Consider the following 15,557-nt stretch of genomic DNA (forward strand, 5'->3'; position numbering starts at 1 on the left):
AAAAAGAAAAAAGGACACCACTTGGACGGCGTCAAAAACAAAGTCGGTGCTCAATGAGATGGCGTGTAAAATTGGAGAAGAAAGAGTACGGCCGAAAAAGATAGATGTATAAGAAATTGCTGCCTATGGCCAGCGTGCAGTTGGGGCAGAAGCGAGAGGCCTTTAAGCTGTTGTCAAGACGAGGAGAAAGAAAAACGGTAATAAACGATTTATGTTAAAAAGAAAAAAAACATGACGACCCTGATTTTTATGTATCTATTTATTTCCTTTGTTTTTATTTATTTATCCTCTTTGTTTGTTTGTTTTTTGTTGTTGTGGTTGTTTGTTTCTTTCTTTGTTTTTGTTGTTGTTTTTTTACTGCAACATTACACAAAAAGAAATATACATATTTCTTTTCTTGATATGTTTAGATTGTCAGTAGGAAAGAGGGAAATTATGTTCACAACTTAAGATAAAGAACTTTAATAGAACATTCGAATATATTATGTATCTTATATAAAGATCAAGTGTTGGTCCCTATGAAAGGGCCCTTAGTTTCTGAGAAATTTGACTAAAGTAAAATGAAAAAGAATCTTCATTTCGAAAATCTGGAAAATCTACAACAGTGTAGTAAATAATGGGCAATCAACAATTTCCCCACTAACCAACAATCACGAGGTTGTCTCCTCAGCAACCGACAATGCTAACATGCTTGCCAGTCGGTTTGCCTCAAACTCCACACTGGACTCTTCCAACCACCCCCTACCTGACTTTCCTATGCGGACAGACGCCACGCTAGACGATCTGAAAACCACCCCTGCTCAGGTGCATGCTATCATAAAAAACCTTGACACTTCAAAAGCATGTGGACCCGATCTTATCCCAGCTGTGCTATTAAAAAAGTGCTCAGCCGAAGTAGCTCCAGTTCTCTCCAAACTCTACAACAAATGCCTTAAGGAAGCTTGCTTTCCTGGCTCTTGGAAAACTGCTTCTGTTGTACCAGTATTCAAGAATTCTGGTGAAAGGACTGAACCATCAAATTAGCCTCCTCCCAATTTTTGCCAAAATATTTGAGACCTTAATTAACCATGCTCTAGTCCATCATCTTACAGATGCTAAACTTCTGACTAACAAACAATCAAACAATATGGATTTAGACAAGCCCGTTCCACAGCAGACATCCTAACTGTGATCTCTTAACGTATATACCATTCACTGGACAAAGCGGGGGAGGGCGGAGCGGTAGCTCTAGATATATCTAAGGCTTTTGACAGGGTATGGCATGAGGGTCTCCTCAGGAAAAGTAGATCATATGGTATCACTGGTAGAATACTTAACATAATTAAATCCTTCTTAGATAAGAGAAAAATCCAGGTTGTCCTCGACGGTCGTACATCTAAACAATATGATATAAATGCGGGGGTGCCTCAGGGTTCTATCCTTGGACCTCTATTGTTCCTGATATTCATAAATGACCTCCCCGACAAAATTGGCTCTGAGATGGGCATACATGCTGATGACACTACACTCTATAGCAGGCACGACAGGAAGACGAATGAACACATTTCTAAAGAAATGGCAGAAACACTAGAGGAAGACCTCCAATCTGTGGTGGAATGGGGACAAAAGTGGTTGGTCGCGTTCAATGCTGCCAAGACTAAACTAGTTTCATTCAATAATTACAAGAAACCTTCTCTACCACCTATAGCAATGGTCAACGACTCTTTATCTGAGAGTACATCTTTCAAACTCCTTGGCCTAACGTTCACAGGAAACATGAGTTGGAACAATTACATTGAAGGCATTGCCAGGGCCGCTGTAAGAAAGGTTGGCTCTCTCTACCGTGCTAGAAAACTACTGACACCCGAAAGTATCCTGTACCTCTATAAGGCCACCATTCGCCCATGTATGGAGTATTGCTGTCACATCTGGGCTGGTGCATCTGCTACTAGTCTCTCGCTCCTTGACAAGGTTCAAAAGAGAGTCGCAAACCTGATAGGCCCTGAACTGGCATCTAAGCTTCAGCCTCTGTCCCATCGACGAAATGCTGCATCCCTCTGCCTTTTCTACAAGTATTTTAGTGGTGAATGCTCTGGCGAACTGCAATCACTTGTGCCCCCACGACGTGAGCACCCTCGACAAACCCGACAGGCTGCTAAATCCCACCCCCACACTGTAGAGATCCCTAGATGTAAAAGATCTTTTTACTCCAATAGTTTCTTCCCCAGAACCGCTAGACTCTGGAATGGAATTCCAGGTCCCTGCTTCCCCAACAGTACTGACGTGCAGAAGTTCAAGTGTAACGTGAACCGACATCTTGCTGCCCAAATCCCTACATAGTACCCCAGTAGTGGTTGCCCCTGATAGTACCCTCCTACACCAAAGTGGCAATTTGCCTTGTTTGGGGTGAAAATGTAATAAAAAAAAGAAACGTAAGTGGGGAAGGAATCAAAGGTTTAACTGCTGAATGTGTTTTATTTGCAAATATATATATATATATATATATATATATATATATATATATATATATATGTGTGTGTGTGTGTGTGTGTGTGTGTGTTGTTTTGAAAAAAGAAAAACCGAATGAATTTATAAAATGGTGATCAACGTTTCGCCCTATTGCAGAGGACATCTTCAGGATATTAAAAGGAAAAGTGCAGAAGAAAACGATCATAGACCATACATAAATGAAAAGGAAACAGTGCTAGAATCCTATCCATATCGGGGAGGAAACTATGTGTGTATATGGGAAGGTTGGGTTGTTCAATGTATATATATATATATATATATATATATATATATATATATATATATATATATATATACACACACTTTTAAAATACGTTAAATAAATATGTACACTTTTTTTCTCTCTCTAATCTTATTCCTTTTGTTTAAATTATTTAAGGCTTAAGGAAAAACGGTTAACCAGGTCTGTTTTTATATTTTGTTCTTTGATTATTATTTTCCCTATACTAGTGGCTAAATGGTAGAAGCCCTTTCTTTGCGTAATAGCATTAGTGTTTAATATTAGTGCTGACTCTCAAAGTCTTCTTTTGACTCTATCTATCACGAATTTTATAATTTTCGCATGATCTAAGTTAAATGAATGATCGTGTTCTGCACAATGGCAAAAGAGTGCATTTAGGGCGTTACCATTCCTTATATCTTTTCTATGTTTGTAAAGTTTTAGTTTCAATTTTCGCTGTGTCTCGCCTATGTATACTTGGTGGTAATCATTACATAGGATGGAATATATACCGGCGTCAGATGTGAGGGTTTTGGGAGAGTGCTTGGTAGTTTTAATGTCTGTTTTATTGTTGTGGAAGTTGTTTGTATCAAGTGAAAACCAAGTCTATTAACAGTGTCGTAGATTTTTGTATTTTTAGTGTGGGTGGGAATGAAAAGGTGTCTGTTTAATAGGGAGGAATTTGTTTTATTTTTCAGCCTGTTTATATTATAGTGTATTTTCGTAGCTTTTTCTTTGAAATAGGACGAGTACTGTATTTTTTTTAAAGCATTTGTAATGTATTGAATTTCCTCATTAAGATATTGGGGGCTGCATATTCTAAAAGCATGCAAGAAAAAAAAAACAATGATCATGCCAGTCTTTATTTTATCATTATGGTGCGAGTAGTAGTGAATATAATCGTCTTTGTGTGTGGTCTTTCTATGTACTTTGAAACTCAGATCGGTTTCTGATATGATGATGAGTATATCTAGAAACGCTAGGGAATGGTCTTGTTCGGATTCGTGTGTAAATTTGATGAATTATTTTACTGAATTTAATTTATTTCTAAGTTGTTCTATTTATGCGTTTATGGAGAGAAAAATAAGAATATCGTCTATGTATCTAAAGTATGTGAAGTTTTTAGGTAGTCTGAATTTGAAAGAGTTGGTCTCTAGGAATTCTACAAGCTAGCTAGTACACCACTTAGGGGGTTATCCATAGGGAGTCCAAATTATTGTCTGTAGTAGGAATTATTAAACTGGAAATAGGTTCTATCGGTGATGAGTTTTATTATTTGTATTAATGTATCCGAGGAAAAAGGTAGATCGGCTTTAATTTTGTTTAGGTGCTTGTGGAGTAGATTAAGTCATTTTTTGATAGGAATATTGGTGTATAGGGAAATTATATCTAAACTATGCATGGTTTTATTTTATATGTCCATATTTTTTTATTTTATTTAGAACGCGATCATGCATTTAATTTAGATCATGCGAAAATTATTAAATACGTGATAGATAGAGCAAAAAGAAGACTTTTAGAGTCAACACTAATAGTAAACACTAATACTATTACGCAAAGAAAGGGCTTCTACCATTTAGCCACTAGTATAGGGAAAATAATAATCAAAGAACAAAATATAAAAACAGATCCTGGTTAACCGTTTTTCCTTAATCCTTAAATAATGTAAACAAAATGAATAAGATTAGAGAAAAATAATGTATATATTTATTTAATGTATTTTTAAAAGTGTATTAGACAACCCGTGACCCGTTGGGTCACTCAGTGTTGAGAAATTATAGCAACATTTAATAAATCCAATAAACGTGATTGATGCGACTGCTGGTTGTTGGCCTATTATATATATTTATATATATATATATATATATATATATATATATATATATATATATATATATAATGTTTTTGTTTAACAAAGTTATAAAAACAAATATTTCTTATATGGCTAAAACTACCGATATATTATTTTAACATGATTCCAAGCATATACTCACAAAGGATATTAAAAAATCTGGAGTGAAAATGCCATTTATGGATTGTTGGGGTAGTGGAATAGTTTTTGTGAATAAAATTAACTACTTGCACTGCAAGTAGTAGGCCTGTTGACTTGTTAAGCCTTATAGGAGGGATGCTATTTCATAATGAATAGACGTTCATTTGTTTTAATAATAATAATAATAATAATAATAATAATAATAGTGATAATAATAATAATAATAATAATAATAATAATAATAAAAGTTTTATAAAAGATAATCAAATGCAGAATTCAAGACATATACACAATAAAATAGTTCCAAAACAAACATAACATATAAAGTATTATTTTATATTTTAAACAATGAACAACAGAAAGTTTCAAGATATATACACCCAAAGAAAATTTAAAACGATACATAACATATAAAGTGAAAAATCCATTTCTTTTACAAAACAAACAAAAGAACATTAATGGAAGGAATGCTTCCTCATAATACTAACTTAGAACATTTGTATTTACAATATTTTTAGCAAAAGGTGCACTCTTAAGGAACGCTTTGACATTTTCTTTTCTCCTCCCTCTGCTTAGTGCTACATATAACTGTCCGTGCTGAAATACCGGCATCTGTAAGTAAATCAAAACATTGTCCATTGTTTGCCCTTGTGCTTTATGAATAGTCATGGCAAAACATGACTGAATTGCATGCGCTGTAGTGGTATTCCGTCATTTTCTGATAATATGAATTTTACTCTTGGAATGAGGACTATTTCATCTTTAAATGTAGATGTAATAATTTTGCCTACTAATAAATTTTTATGCAACTCCTCAATTATCAATCGTGCACAGACGTGGAGGATCCAAGTTTCTCATCATCATAATAGGAGACCTTTTTTCAGCTCCAGTTTATGAGGCGGTAAGCCTGACATCTCCAAAGAGTCGAGGAACTCTATAGGGAAATGAGTTGTGTTTGTGCCATCACATACAGAATTGAATGAACAATATTCCTTCATGTTTCCAGGGAAACGTCTGATGCAGATGGAATTGATGTTTCTAACAGATTCGTTCACTGGCACTAAACACAATTTTTAGAAAAGAGTTCAGCAGAATTCTCAAATGAAGGATATATGAAATCAATACTGTCTTCGATTCTCCTAAAAGGTAAAACCATATCTTTGGGGAGTTCAATTTCACCGTTGTTATTCTTCTGCAGTTTATCTTCTCCAACATCTATTAAAAATCGTGAATACATAAGTCCATCTTCATCAACACGCATGTTATTTTTCAAATCAAATTTCCTGAACTTGCGCCACAAGTAGGATTTTTTATGCAAGCATTTTCAACATCTGCATCATTGCCTCTTTTCACTACAGGGAGGAGTTGCCGGAAGTCACCACTGCAGACGGTTAAAATCCCTCCAAAAGAAGCATTATTTTTGCAAACATCCTGCAGAGTTCGATCCACTGCTTCAAAGCTCTCTCTCCTCATCATTGGACACTCGTCCCACACAATAATCTTGGTATTTCTGAGCAAATTTGCAGTGTCTGAATTTCTCGCAATATTACATAGATCATTATCTTTGATAGTAAGAGGAATTTTGAACCTTGAATGCTGTTCTCCCTCCAGGCATCAACCTTGCGGCTATACCAGATGATGCCACAGAAAGGGCAATATCACCACTGCTTCTCATTTTAGCAAGAATTAGGTTGTTGTGAAAGTTTTTTCCTGTGCCTCCTGGAGCATCTATGAAGATCAATTTTCCAATATCTCTGTTTAAGCAGTCACAAATAAATTCATACACATTCCTTTGTTTAGGATTCAACAAAGGTTCCTTTTCTTCCACAAACTCTCTTTGCTCATCTGTGTTGTACTGCTGTTCAAAGAGGAACTCTCTGTTGTTGACAACGTGATGAACATGTAGGTTTTGTGGTGCTGGTAAGTTGAACTGCTGCAGATTTTTACCAAATGTGTCAAGCTTTTCTTGCAGATATGAGAGGGCTTGATTATAATGCTTTCCATTTATTAATAAGGTATGATCATACAATGTTCTTTGCTCAAGATGATGGAAATCTTCTGACATTGAGTCCTTAAATCTTTCCCAAAGATCAATTGGGTTGTTGATTTCACAATTCACAAGGAGCAGAACAAATAAATCTCTCATGGCTCTTGGAAATCTTGTTCTTTCCGCCTCTACCATCGTGTGCTGCCAGTGAGCATCATCATGCAGCAATCCTTTCTCTCTGCATGCATCTTTGAATGAAGGCAATATTACACCATGGACTGTTTTCAGTTTATCACAAGACACTGGTCCTTTAACATGATGAAGCAGTAACCTCATATAGTACAAGTCGTCACTGTTGGGAGAAACTGTGTATACACGTCCTATGTCGTTTGCTTCAAATATGTGAAGATGCAGTTGTACTCTCATTCCCGCTTTTCTTCTTTGCCATCTTTTATCATTCCACACATAGAATCGTGGAATGTCAACATCGTATAGTGTTTTTGCAAAAGGATCACGGACACAAAGATCAAAGAATTCCGTGAGTGTAGTCTTGATCATATTGTTATTGTGTTGGATGGTTTCATTTTCTTGGTAGAATACTTGTTGCTGCTCAGGAAGATGTACTTGGAGACGAATCACAGCAGGTTCTCTATTATGAATGGGAAAGCCAAGAATAGTAGAAACAGCCTCCGATGGACCAATATACCTACCAGTTAAGTACTGTGCCACTTCATCCTCACGGTTTACTCCAAAAAAAAGTTGGTCACTGCCCTTCATTGTGTATTTAATGACATATTTTATTGAGTGAACAGAAGAGCATATTTCAACATTTAAGTGACAGTTGAAGATTTTTAGTAACTGCAAATTATGAGGAACAACCCATTCATTTGTAATATTTTGGCGTGGCCTCCCTTCTTTATGTCCATGATGTCCACCCATTTCAGGAGATCGGCGTCGGTAAACTGGATAAGAATCCTCTCCACACCTTGTATGCACACTATAATGCTTAGGATATCTCTTGCTACACCGATCGTCCTTCCAACATGGTGACTTATTAGTGCAATATGGGTCATGGATCATGTGCTGCAGTACCAACTGGTGCCCCTTAAAGTCTTCATTAGGGTTAGGAATCTCAGCTTGCACAAATCTGTCATATTCTTGTGGTCTTGGTTTCGAGTTTTCATCCATCCATAATAAACAATGCAAGTGCGGAAGACCTCGCTTCTGATATTCAACATAAGCAATACATTTGCCAAACAGACCTTGGGTACCAGTCAAGTACTTTATGAATTTTTGCTCTTTAGGTCAAACACACGAGCTATCAAATCTGGTCTGTCATTGGCTTGTTGATTCAAAAACAAATGCTCCTTTATTTCTGGCCAGTTAGGGTTGCATGTCATGGTGATAAAAAAATGTAGCATTTCCATAACGTCGTACATACATCATGGCATCTTGACACAGTTCCATCATGTATCTTGGTCCTCCAACGAATGTTGAAGATAAAATGATTCTCTTTCCAAGATTGCTTAAATCATCATTATCATTTAGGGCATCAACAAAACCCCTGTAGGTGGTACATGTGAGAGTGGATTGGTTCAGTCGAATATAATTCAACCTCTCAACCTCAGTTTTTGCAGCCATATCAACCAGAAACTGTTGCAAAAAACGCCCATCTCTTAAAAGATGATTAAATTCATTTTCATGAACCATAATTCGATGGGCATAGTAACGCATTGCAGTTAGATTTTTTGTTCTTAGTCATTTGCATCTGTTGGTGCCAACCGTCTTCTCCAGATGGAAAGAACAGGACATACCGAAGAGGGTCATACGATCGGTGAGATTCAGATATAGTTTGCAGTTGTCCTCCTCTGTGTGTAAGAACAATGTGCCGTGAGGATGAACGTGGCTCATGATTATTTTGAATGATGATAGCCACCTCGTTGGCAACTTGCTTATTGAACCTCATGCTCTTATCAGGATCGATTTCAATTGTTGCATTAGGAAGGTTTTTTATTTCTTCTTTAGCATGCTTCAGTGTCAAGATGTATTGATTTTGCTGTCTTAGAATGTTTTCCAATAATTCAACAATGTTGCGTTGAATGGTAACATTTTGCAATATTTTCAATCTAATTGCAATGCTGTCTTGTGAATCCAAAAAATATATCTGAATGTACTGAGCTAGTTCTTCAAGGTCAGGGATAAGTGATCCAATATAATGATGAACCTGGCCTTTGATCACAACATGGATGCCAACCATTTTTATGACTGATTTCCTTTGCTGCAAACGAAGTTATTTGAAAAAGACAGTTATATTGTCTTATGTTTTTCCTAAATTCATTAGCAATGGGTTCATTACTGCTGAATAAATGATGGATCTCAGGAGGCAAAGGCTGAAGATTTTGTAACGGAACTTTGCCTTTCATACCGCAAAAATTTGCAGGTTCTCCATGAAAAAGATGAGCTCTGCAGTGGGGACAAATCTTGGTCAAGTGGCCAACATCTGCAGAGAGATTTTGCATCAACCTCAAATTGTTCCTCATATTCTGATGATGTAATCGCTCGACTCTTTCTGCTTCTGTTCCTTCACTTCTATATGCATTTTTCTTTGACTGTTGAGGTGCTGCTCTCTGTGCCCTTCTATTTTGCCTATCTCTTTCTCTCTGACTATTCAGGCGCTGCGCTCTCTCTTCAAATGTCTCTTCATTTCTGCTTTGCCTATCTCTCTCTCTCTCTCTCTCTCTCTCTCACACACACACACACACACACACACACACACTGCTTAGGCGTTCTTCTCGCTCCTCTACTGTCTCTTCATTTCTATTTCGCATATGTCTTTCCCTCTGACGGTTGAGGCGTTCTTCTCGCTGGTCCTCTGTCTCTTCATTTCTATTTCGGCTGTCTCTTTCTCTCTGACTGCTGAGGCGCTGTTCTTGCTGGTCCTGTGTCTCTTCATTTCTATTTTTCCTCTGTCTTTCTCTCTGACTTCTTAGATGCTGCTGCCTTTCTTCCTGTGTTTCAGCATTTCTTCTTCGCCTGTCCCTTTCGCTTTGTCGTTGGAGGTGGATTTCTCTTTCTTTTTCAGTTTCAGTTCTTCTTCTTTGTGGTCTGCTTGGTCCTGCATCACAGCTTTGGATTTTTATCAGCCACTTGTGGTCTTGTAACTTTGCGTTTAGGCATGATCTGAGGGGAAATACATTATTTCAATTTTCTTCTTCTTCATTCGTAGTAGTAGTATTAGTATTAGTAGTAGGAGAAGTAGTAGAGTAGTAGTAGGGAAAATACATGTCAACCAGTAGTAGTAATAGTACGATAAGGAAGAGGAGGCGCAGTAGTAGTAGTAGTAGTAAGAGGAAGAAGAGGAGGCGTAGTAGTAGTTGTAAAGAGGAGATGTAATAGTAGTAGTAAGAAGAGGAGGCATAGTAGTAGTAGTAGGAGGAGGAGGAGGAGGAGGAGGAGGAGGATAGTGCGCAAGCAAACAAGCAAACAACCAAGAACGACAGAGTTTTAGTATTATATAGATAGAGAACGGTGTGAAACAACTCTAAATTTACCTTTATCAGCTTTCTTACGTACATTTGTAGGGTCATTGACAAAGTTCTTCACAGTTTGATGGTACCTTCCTATCATTTTCGATATTTCAGGGGTAGCTTTACCTTTTGCTAACTATTCTGTAATAGTACTCTTTTCAGAACTACTCAAACCACCTTTAAGACCCATTTTATTGACGAAATAAACTGCCTTATTAATAATTTGACACATCTCAAATACCGTGGATTCAGCAATTATGATGGCAAGTTGTTTACATTTCACGGAAGAGACCGAAAATTTCACAATACGCGCAGCTCAGCATTGCCAACGTTTCCGAAGCTTTTGATACGAAACTACCGGTAAGTTTCTGAAACTGGTAAAAAAAAATGTTATCTCGTTAATTATTTGACACGCAGTGTACTTTGTGAATGTGAGTATAGAAATTTTGGAGGGAGGTAGAGTAAAGAAAGGGAGTAGGGTGAGGGTGAAGGAAGATGAGGGAAAGTACGACTCCGTGTGGTCAAGCTGTCGCAGCGGGGTGGTATTGGTATTATTTTAATCTGGCAGTTTATTGGCCTAAGTTTTCGCTTTGATCTGAAGTAATTCTCATTCACGATAAGGCCCGAACGCACGTTGCTAAACCAACCCTGCAGTACTTGAACGAATTGGACTACGAAACTCTGTCATACTCCCTGGAACTATAATCTACCAACTGCCACTTTTTTCAAGCAACCTGACAATTTTCTGCGTGAAAAATTCTTCAAAAACTTAAACGATATCAAAAACGCCTTCAGCGACTTTATCGATACCAGAACGCAAGATTTTTTACGTTACTGGCATAAATACACTTGTTCTTTTTTTGTTTTGTTTTGTTTTTTTTTGTTTTTTGCATTGATAAAAGTGTTTTTTTTTTCGATCAATAAAATTTTATTTGCGCTGAGATATGTTCATCTGAATATAAAAGTTTAAAGTCCGCAAGAACTTTCTTGTCAATCTGGTATATATATACTCCTGATCAAGCATTGAAGACCACTTGAAACTCTTTAAAAAGATTTTGAACTACTCCCACTTTAGGTTACAAATACTACAACCTAAAAGGTTATGGAGAAAAAAGGCTACATCCCATTCAGAAATTTACATTTTTATAAAATGAGGTATTTTACACTTGATCAAAATTATAAGACCAAGGGTATCAATTCTACGAAATTGTACGAAAAAATTCTACGAAATTGTACGAAAAATGTATGAAAATATTCAACAAATAAATTTAATCATGCGTCTACTTCCACAAGCTTTGATGACTTCAAAAATTCTTTAGGACATGCTAGAAATAAGCGTTTCCATTAAGGTGCGCAGGATGTTGCTCCAATTTCTGAAGATGGCTTTATGAAGATAATTTTTTGCTGAATATTGCTGGCCATTTCGATAAACATCTTTTGTAATCTATCCCCAGACATTTTCAATTGGATTTAAGTCCAGTGAGTATGCATGGTGCCTTACGAGATGGGCCCTGTTTTCTTGCAGAAAGGTCAATGTCCCTCGTGCAACGTGGATTCCAGCATTATCCTGTTGGAATAACCGTCCACCCACACACGATGACCCTCCGTCATCAGCGATACTTTTTGTCGCATGCTAACATAACCAGCCACTGTCTGACGACCCTGCACCAGCTGGAGCTCCATCGTCCCTCTGTAAGAAAAGGCACCCTATACCATTGGCGACCCTCCGCCATTATGAGGTGCTGAGAAAATTTCCTTATAACAATATTGTTGGAAGCCATTAGGACTATCAAAATTGAAGTTTTCTCATCAGAAAACAGAACTTATTTCTTTCTGTTTTTTTTTTTTTTTTTTTTTTTACTTCTCAGCGTCCCATGTTTGGTATTCACGACCAAACCATAAGCGATCTACCTTGTGATGTGGAGGCAGGCGAGTAATTTGTTTACGCTTTTTATTTACCATGCATTTTTGTCAAAGTGTCGTCTGGTGGTAACTGGACTGCAATCGGCATCAGCGTCTTCATTTGACTAGGAGAAAGTTCTCCGTTTTCCACAACAACGCATCTTTATTCTACTAAATGCAGGAGAAATTTTGGGGGGACTTACCAGTGTTGTTTTTTTCTTTTCCATAATTCTCACTCTTCTTTAGAAAGTTGCAGATCACTATTTTACTGCGATTTACCTTAGCTGCGATCGCTCGCTGTGCCAAACCTTGCTTATGGAAATCTAGAATTCGATCATGCTCAATTTCGGTAATTTTGCTTGCTTTGGGCAGGGTGTGTGTGTGTGTGTGTGTGTGTGTGTGTGTGTGTGTGTGTGTGTGTGTGTGTGTGTGTGTGTGTGTGTGTAAGTTAATTTTATTTATATATCTTCCAGAAGTGTCCATCAAAATCATGATTATATAAAACCCCGCAGCGTTGCGACGGCACGCTACAGTTGTATTTATAGTTCAGGAATGTTTTCCATACTATTTCCTTGCAAGCAATTATATCGAACATTCAGCTTTTTTAATTAAAAAGGAAACAAAAAAACGTATATACAATAAGTCCAAAAAGTCACTGAAGAGTTTGGAACTAAAATAGAGTCTTTACTTTTGATGATATCTTTCTGTAATTTGACTAAGACATTGGGGTTTTTTAATGCAAAATGAGATTAATCTTTATTTATGAAATAATACTCTCTAGTAAATGTTGCCTATTTTCAGCTTCGCAGATTTGTGCTCTTTCCAAAACATTATTCATGTCATATTGCTGAATCTCTGGATTGCGATTTAACTCCCTTATTTCGTTCTTGACGTTTTCCTTCAATTCTTGCAGAGTTTGGGATTTGTTTACACAGACTCTTTCTTTAAGATATCCACACAAGAAAAGGTCGGGGCTAGTCAAGTCTGGGGAACGTGGTGGCCATTTGACGTTGCCATAGCGAGAGATAATGTTGTCGCCAAAGTATTGCCTGGGAAGCTCCATGGTGTATCTCGCCATATGTGCCGTTGCCCCATCTTGTAGGAACCATAATCCGGACCTATTTTGAATTTGGACGCGCAGAAAGTCTGTAATCAGAGTCCGGTATCTCTCTCCAATAACAGTGATAGCATTTTCGTCTTCATCTTCAAAAAATAAAGTTCAATAATCTTCTCCTTGATAGGATGCAATTGCTTTTGGTGGATTGTCCTTGGATTTTCAGAGGCCATAAATCTGTAATTTTGTTTAACGAATCCATTCAAATGAAAACGAACTTCATCTGACATAATCAACTTTTGCAGAAAAATGGGGTTATTTCGGATGAGTTCTTGCATTTGGACCGCATATTGAACCCTTGTTTGAAAATTGTGCAGAATAGTGTGTAATTAGCTTCGACATATCCCAAGTTCTGTGGAACATCGTCGAATCGATGTTTCAGGATGCTGCTCCACGCTCTCTAGCACTCTTTTCCTATTTTCATTTGTGGTGACGTTTCGAGGTCTGCCAGCTCGCGGAAGATCAAGTACATCCCCTTGGTCTCCAAGTCGGTACACAATGTTTCGAATTGTGCTGTGACTATCTCTTACATGAAAATGCCGTCGATAAGCTCTTTTAGAAAAAACAATTGATTTTTGGTCAAACAATTTCACAATCTGTGTACGTTGTCCAATACCATACTTATCCATAATTAATTTCCAAAATATTATCTGTAAAATATCTGAAATAGAGAAATAATAATCATTAATGGTAAAACTTCTCAATCCTTCAGTTACTTTTTGGACACCTTGTAATTATATTTATTGAGTAATTGGTAGAAATACACACACACACACATATATATACACACACACAGACGCACACACACACACACACACATATATATATATATATATATATATATATATATATATATATATATATATATATACCAAAGGTGTTGATTATATCACAACTAATCAGTGCCGCTAGAATAGCACGTCACCCAAGCCGAGGAGTGAACCTAAAACAATCGCATTGATAGTTAGCAGTTCTACCGATCGACCCAGGGGAACGGTGCCCGCAAATAACCTCGCCAAATGTCTATTTTAAACAAACATTTGTTCACCACTTTTATAGTGCTCAAACCACTTATTTATAAACAAAAAGCCAGACTTGCATTTTACGACAATGCTTTACCCAAAGAGGGGGGGGCTTTATATATATATATATATATATTAATATATATATATGTGTGTGTGTGTGTGTGTGTGTGTGAACATGTTTGCGTGTCTGTCTGTCTGTCTGTCTGTCTGTCTGTCTGTGTCTGTGTACATTTCCCTAATATGTCAATTTCTAGTCTACAGACTCGAAATTTGCTATACAGGGTACTGAAATTTGGGTAAATCGATGTGATCGGTTTTCTGCCATAAATTTTGCTGTTAAGGGGTCAAAGTTCTACCAAACTCCTCCAACAATTTTGGGTTTAAACACTTGAAATTTTAGATATAGGTTCCTTGGACATGGATCTAACTTAATAACTTGATTTGAGCCCAAAATAATAAATGTTAAGGGGACATAATAGGGGTCAAAGTTAAAAAAATTGATTTTTTTTCTCAGCATACACCTTCAAACACCCTGGCAACATCGGGCACCCATGCTAGTATATATAATTACCGTTTTATCTGCTTAATTATACATGTTTCGATTACCGAATCTTATCAACGATCCGATAATTTCATCAGACTTTATAGTTCTTTTCTTCCTTAACAATTTTTTCCTCATTTTCTGCTGGATTTGTTCTAGTTTCTTGAAAAATATTACCTGTTTTCCGCAACAAGAAAGAACTTTGTCTTCTAGTAAACACTTTTATTATTTTAACTTCATTCCGCTTCCAGTCACCCACTTCGGCGATAATCATCAATTTCATTATTCGCTTATGTACCCGAATTTACCAATCGAAAAAAAATTAAAGAAAAATATTATTAAATTCCGTAAAAAAAAAACCTTTTTATCGTTATATAAATGACAATTTTTCGATAAACCAATTTGGCGGACGAATTCGATTATGTCCGTGTTATTGTACATGCACCAATAACTTCGATATTAGAAAAATATGAGAATTTAATTATATATATATGTGTGTGTGTGTGTGTGTGTGTGTGTGTGTGTGTGTGTGTGTGTGTGTGTGTGTGTGTGTGTGTGTGTGTGTTAGCGATACTTTCTTAAATGAATTCAATTATTTAGACGAAAGTGCATTTTTACCTAAATGCGTGTTGGGAATAATTTTCCCTTTCACCAATTTGGTACCCCCTAAATGGGGAGCGGCATATATATTATTTTATTTTGAGTGGATAATTATATATATATATATATATATATATATA

General features: G+C 36.7%; 1 protein-coding gene across 1 annotated transcript; it reads right to left on the reverse strand.

Annotated features, from left to right (window-relative positions):
- Nucleotides 1–6,279: 6,279 nt before the first annotated feature.
- LOC145297014 (uncharacterized) lies at nucleotides 6,280–7,896 on the reverse strand. Its single transcript, XM_080143235.1, has one exon. It carries the CDS (start codon nucleotides 7,894–7,896, stop codon nucleotides 6,280–6,282), a length of 1,617 nt encoding a protein of 538 aa, XP_079999361.1.
- Nucleotides 7,897–15,557: the final 7,661 nt, after the last annotated feature.

Source organism: Euprymna scolopes, chromosome 17, assembly GCF_053919585.1.
Source record: "Euprymna scolopes isolate OS-2025 chromosome 17, ASM5391958v1, whole genome shotgun sequence".
Taxonomy (NCBI): domain Eukaryota; kingdom Metazoa; phylum Mollusca; class Cephalopoda; order Sepiida; family Sepiolidae; genus Euprymna; species Euprymna scolopes.

Excerpts from the sequence above, each read along its gene's own strand:
- LOC145297014 (XM_080143235.1), bottom strand. The coding sequence starts at position 7,896 with ATGGATGAAAACTCGAAACCAAGACCACAAGAATATGACAGATTTGTG.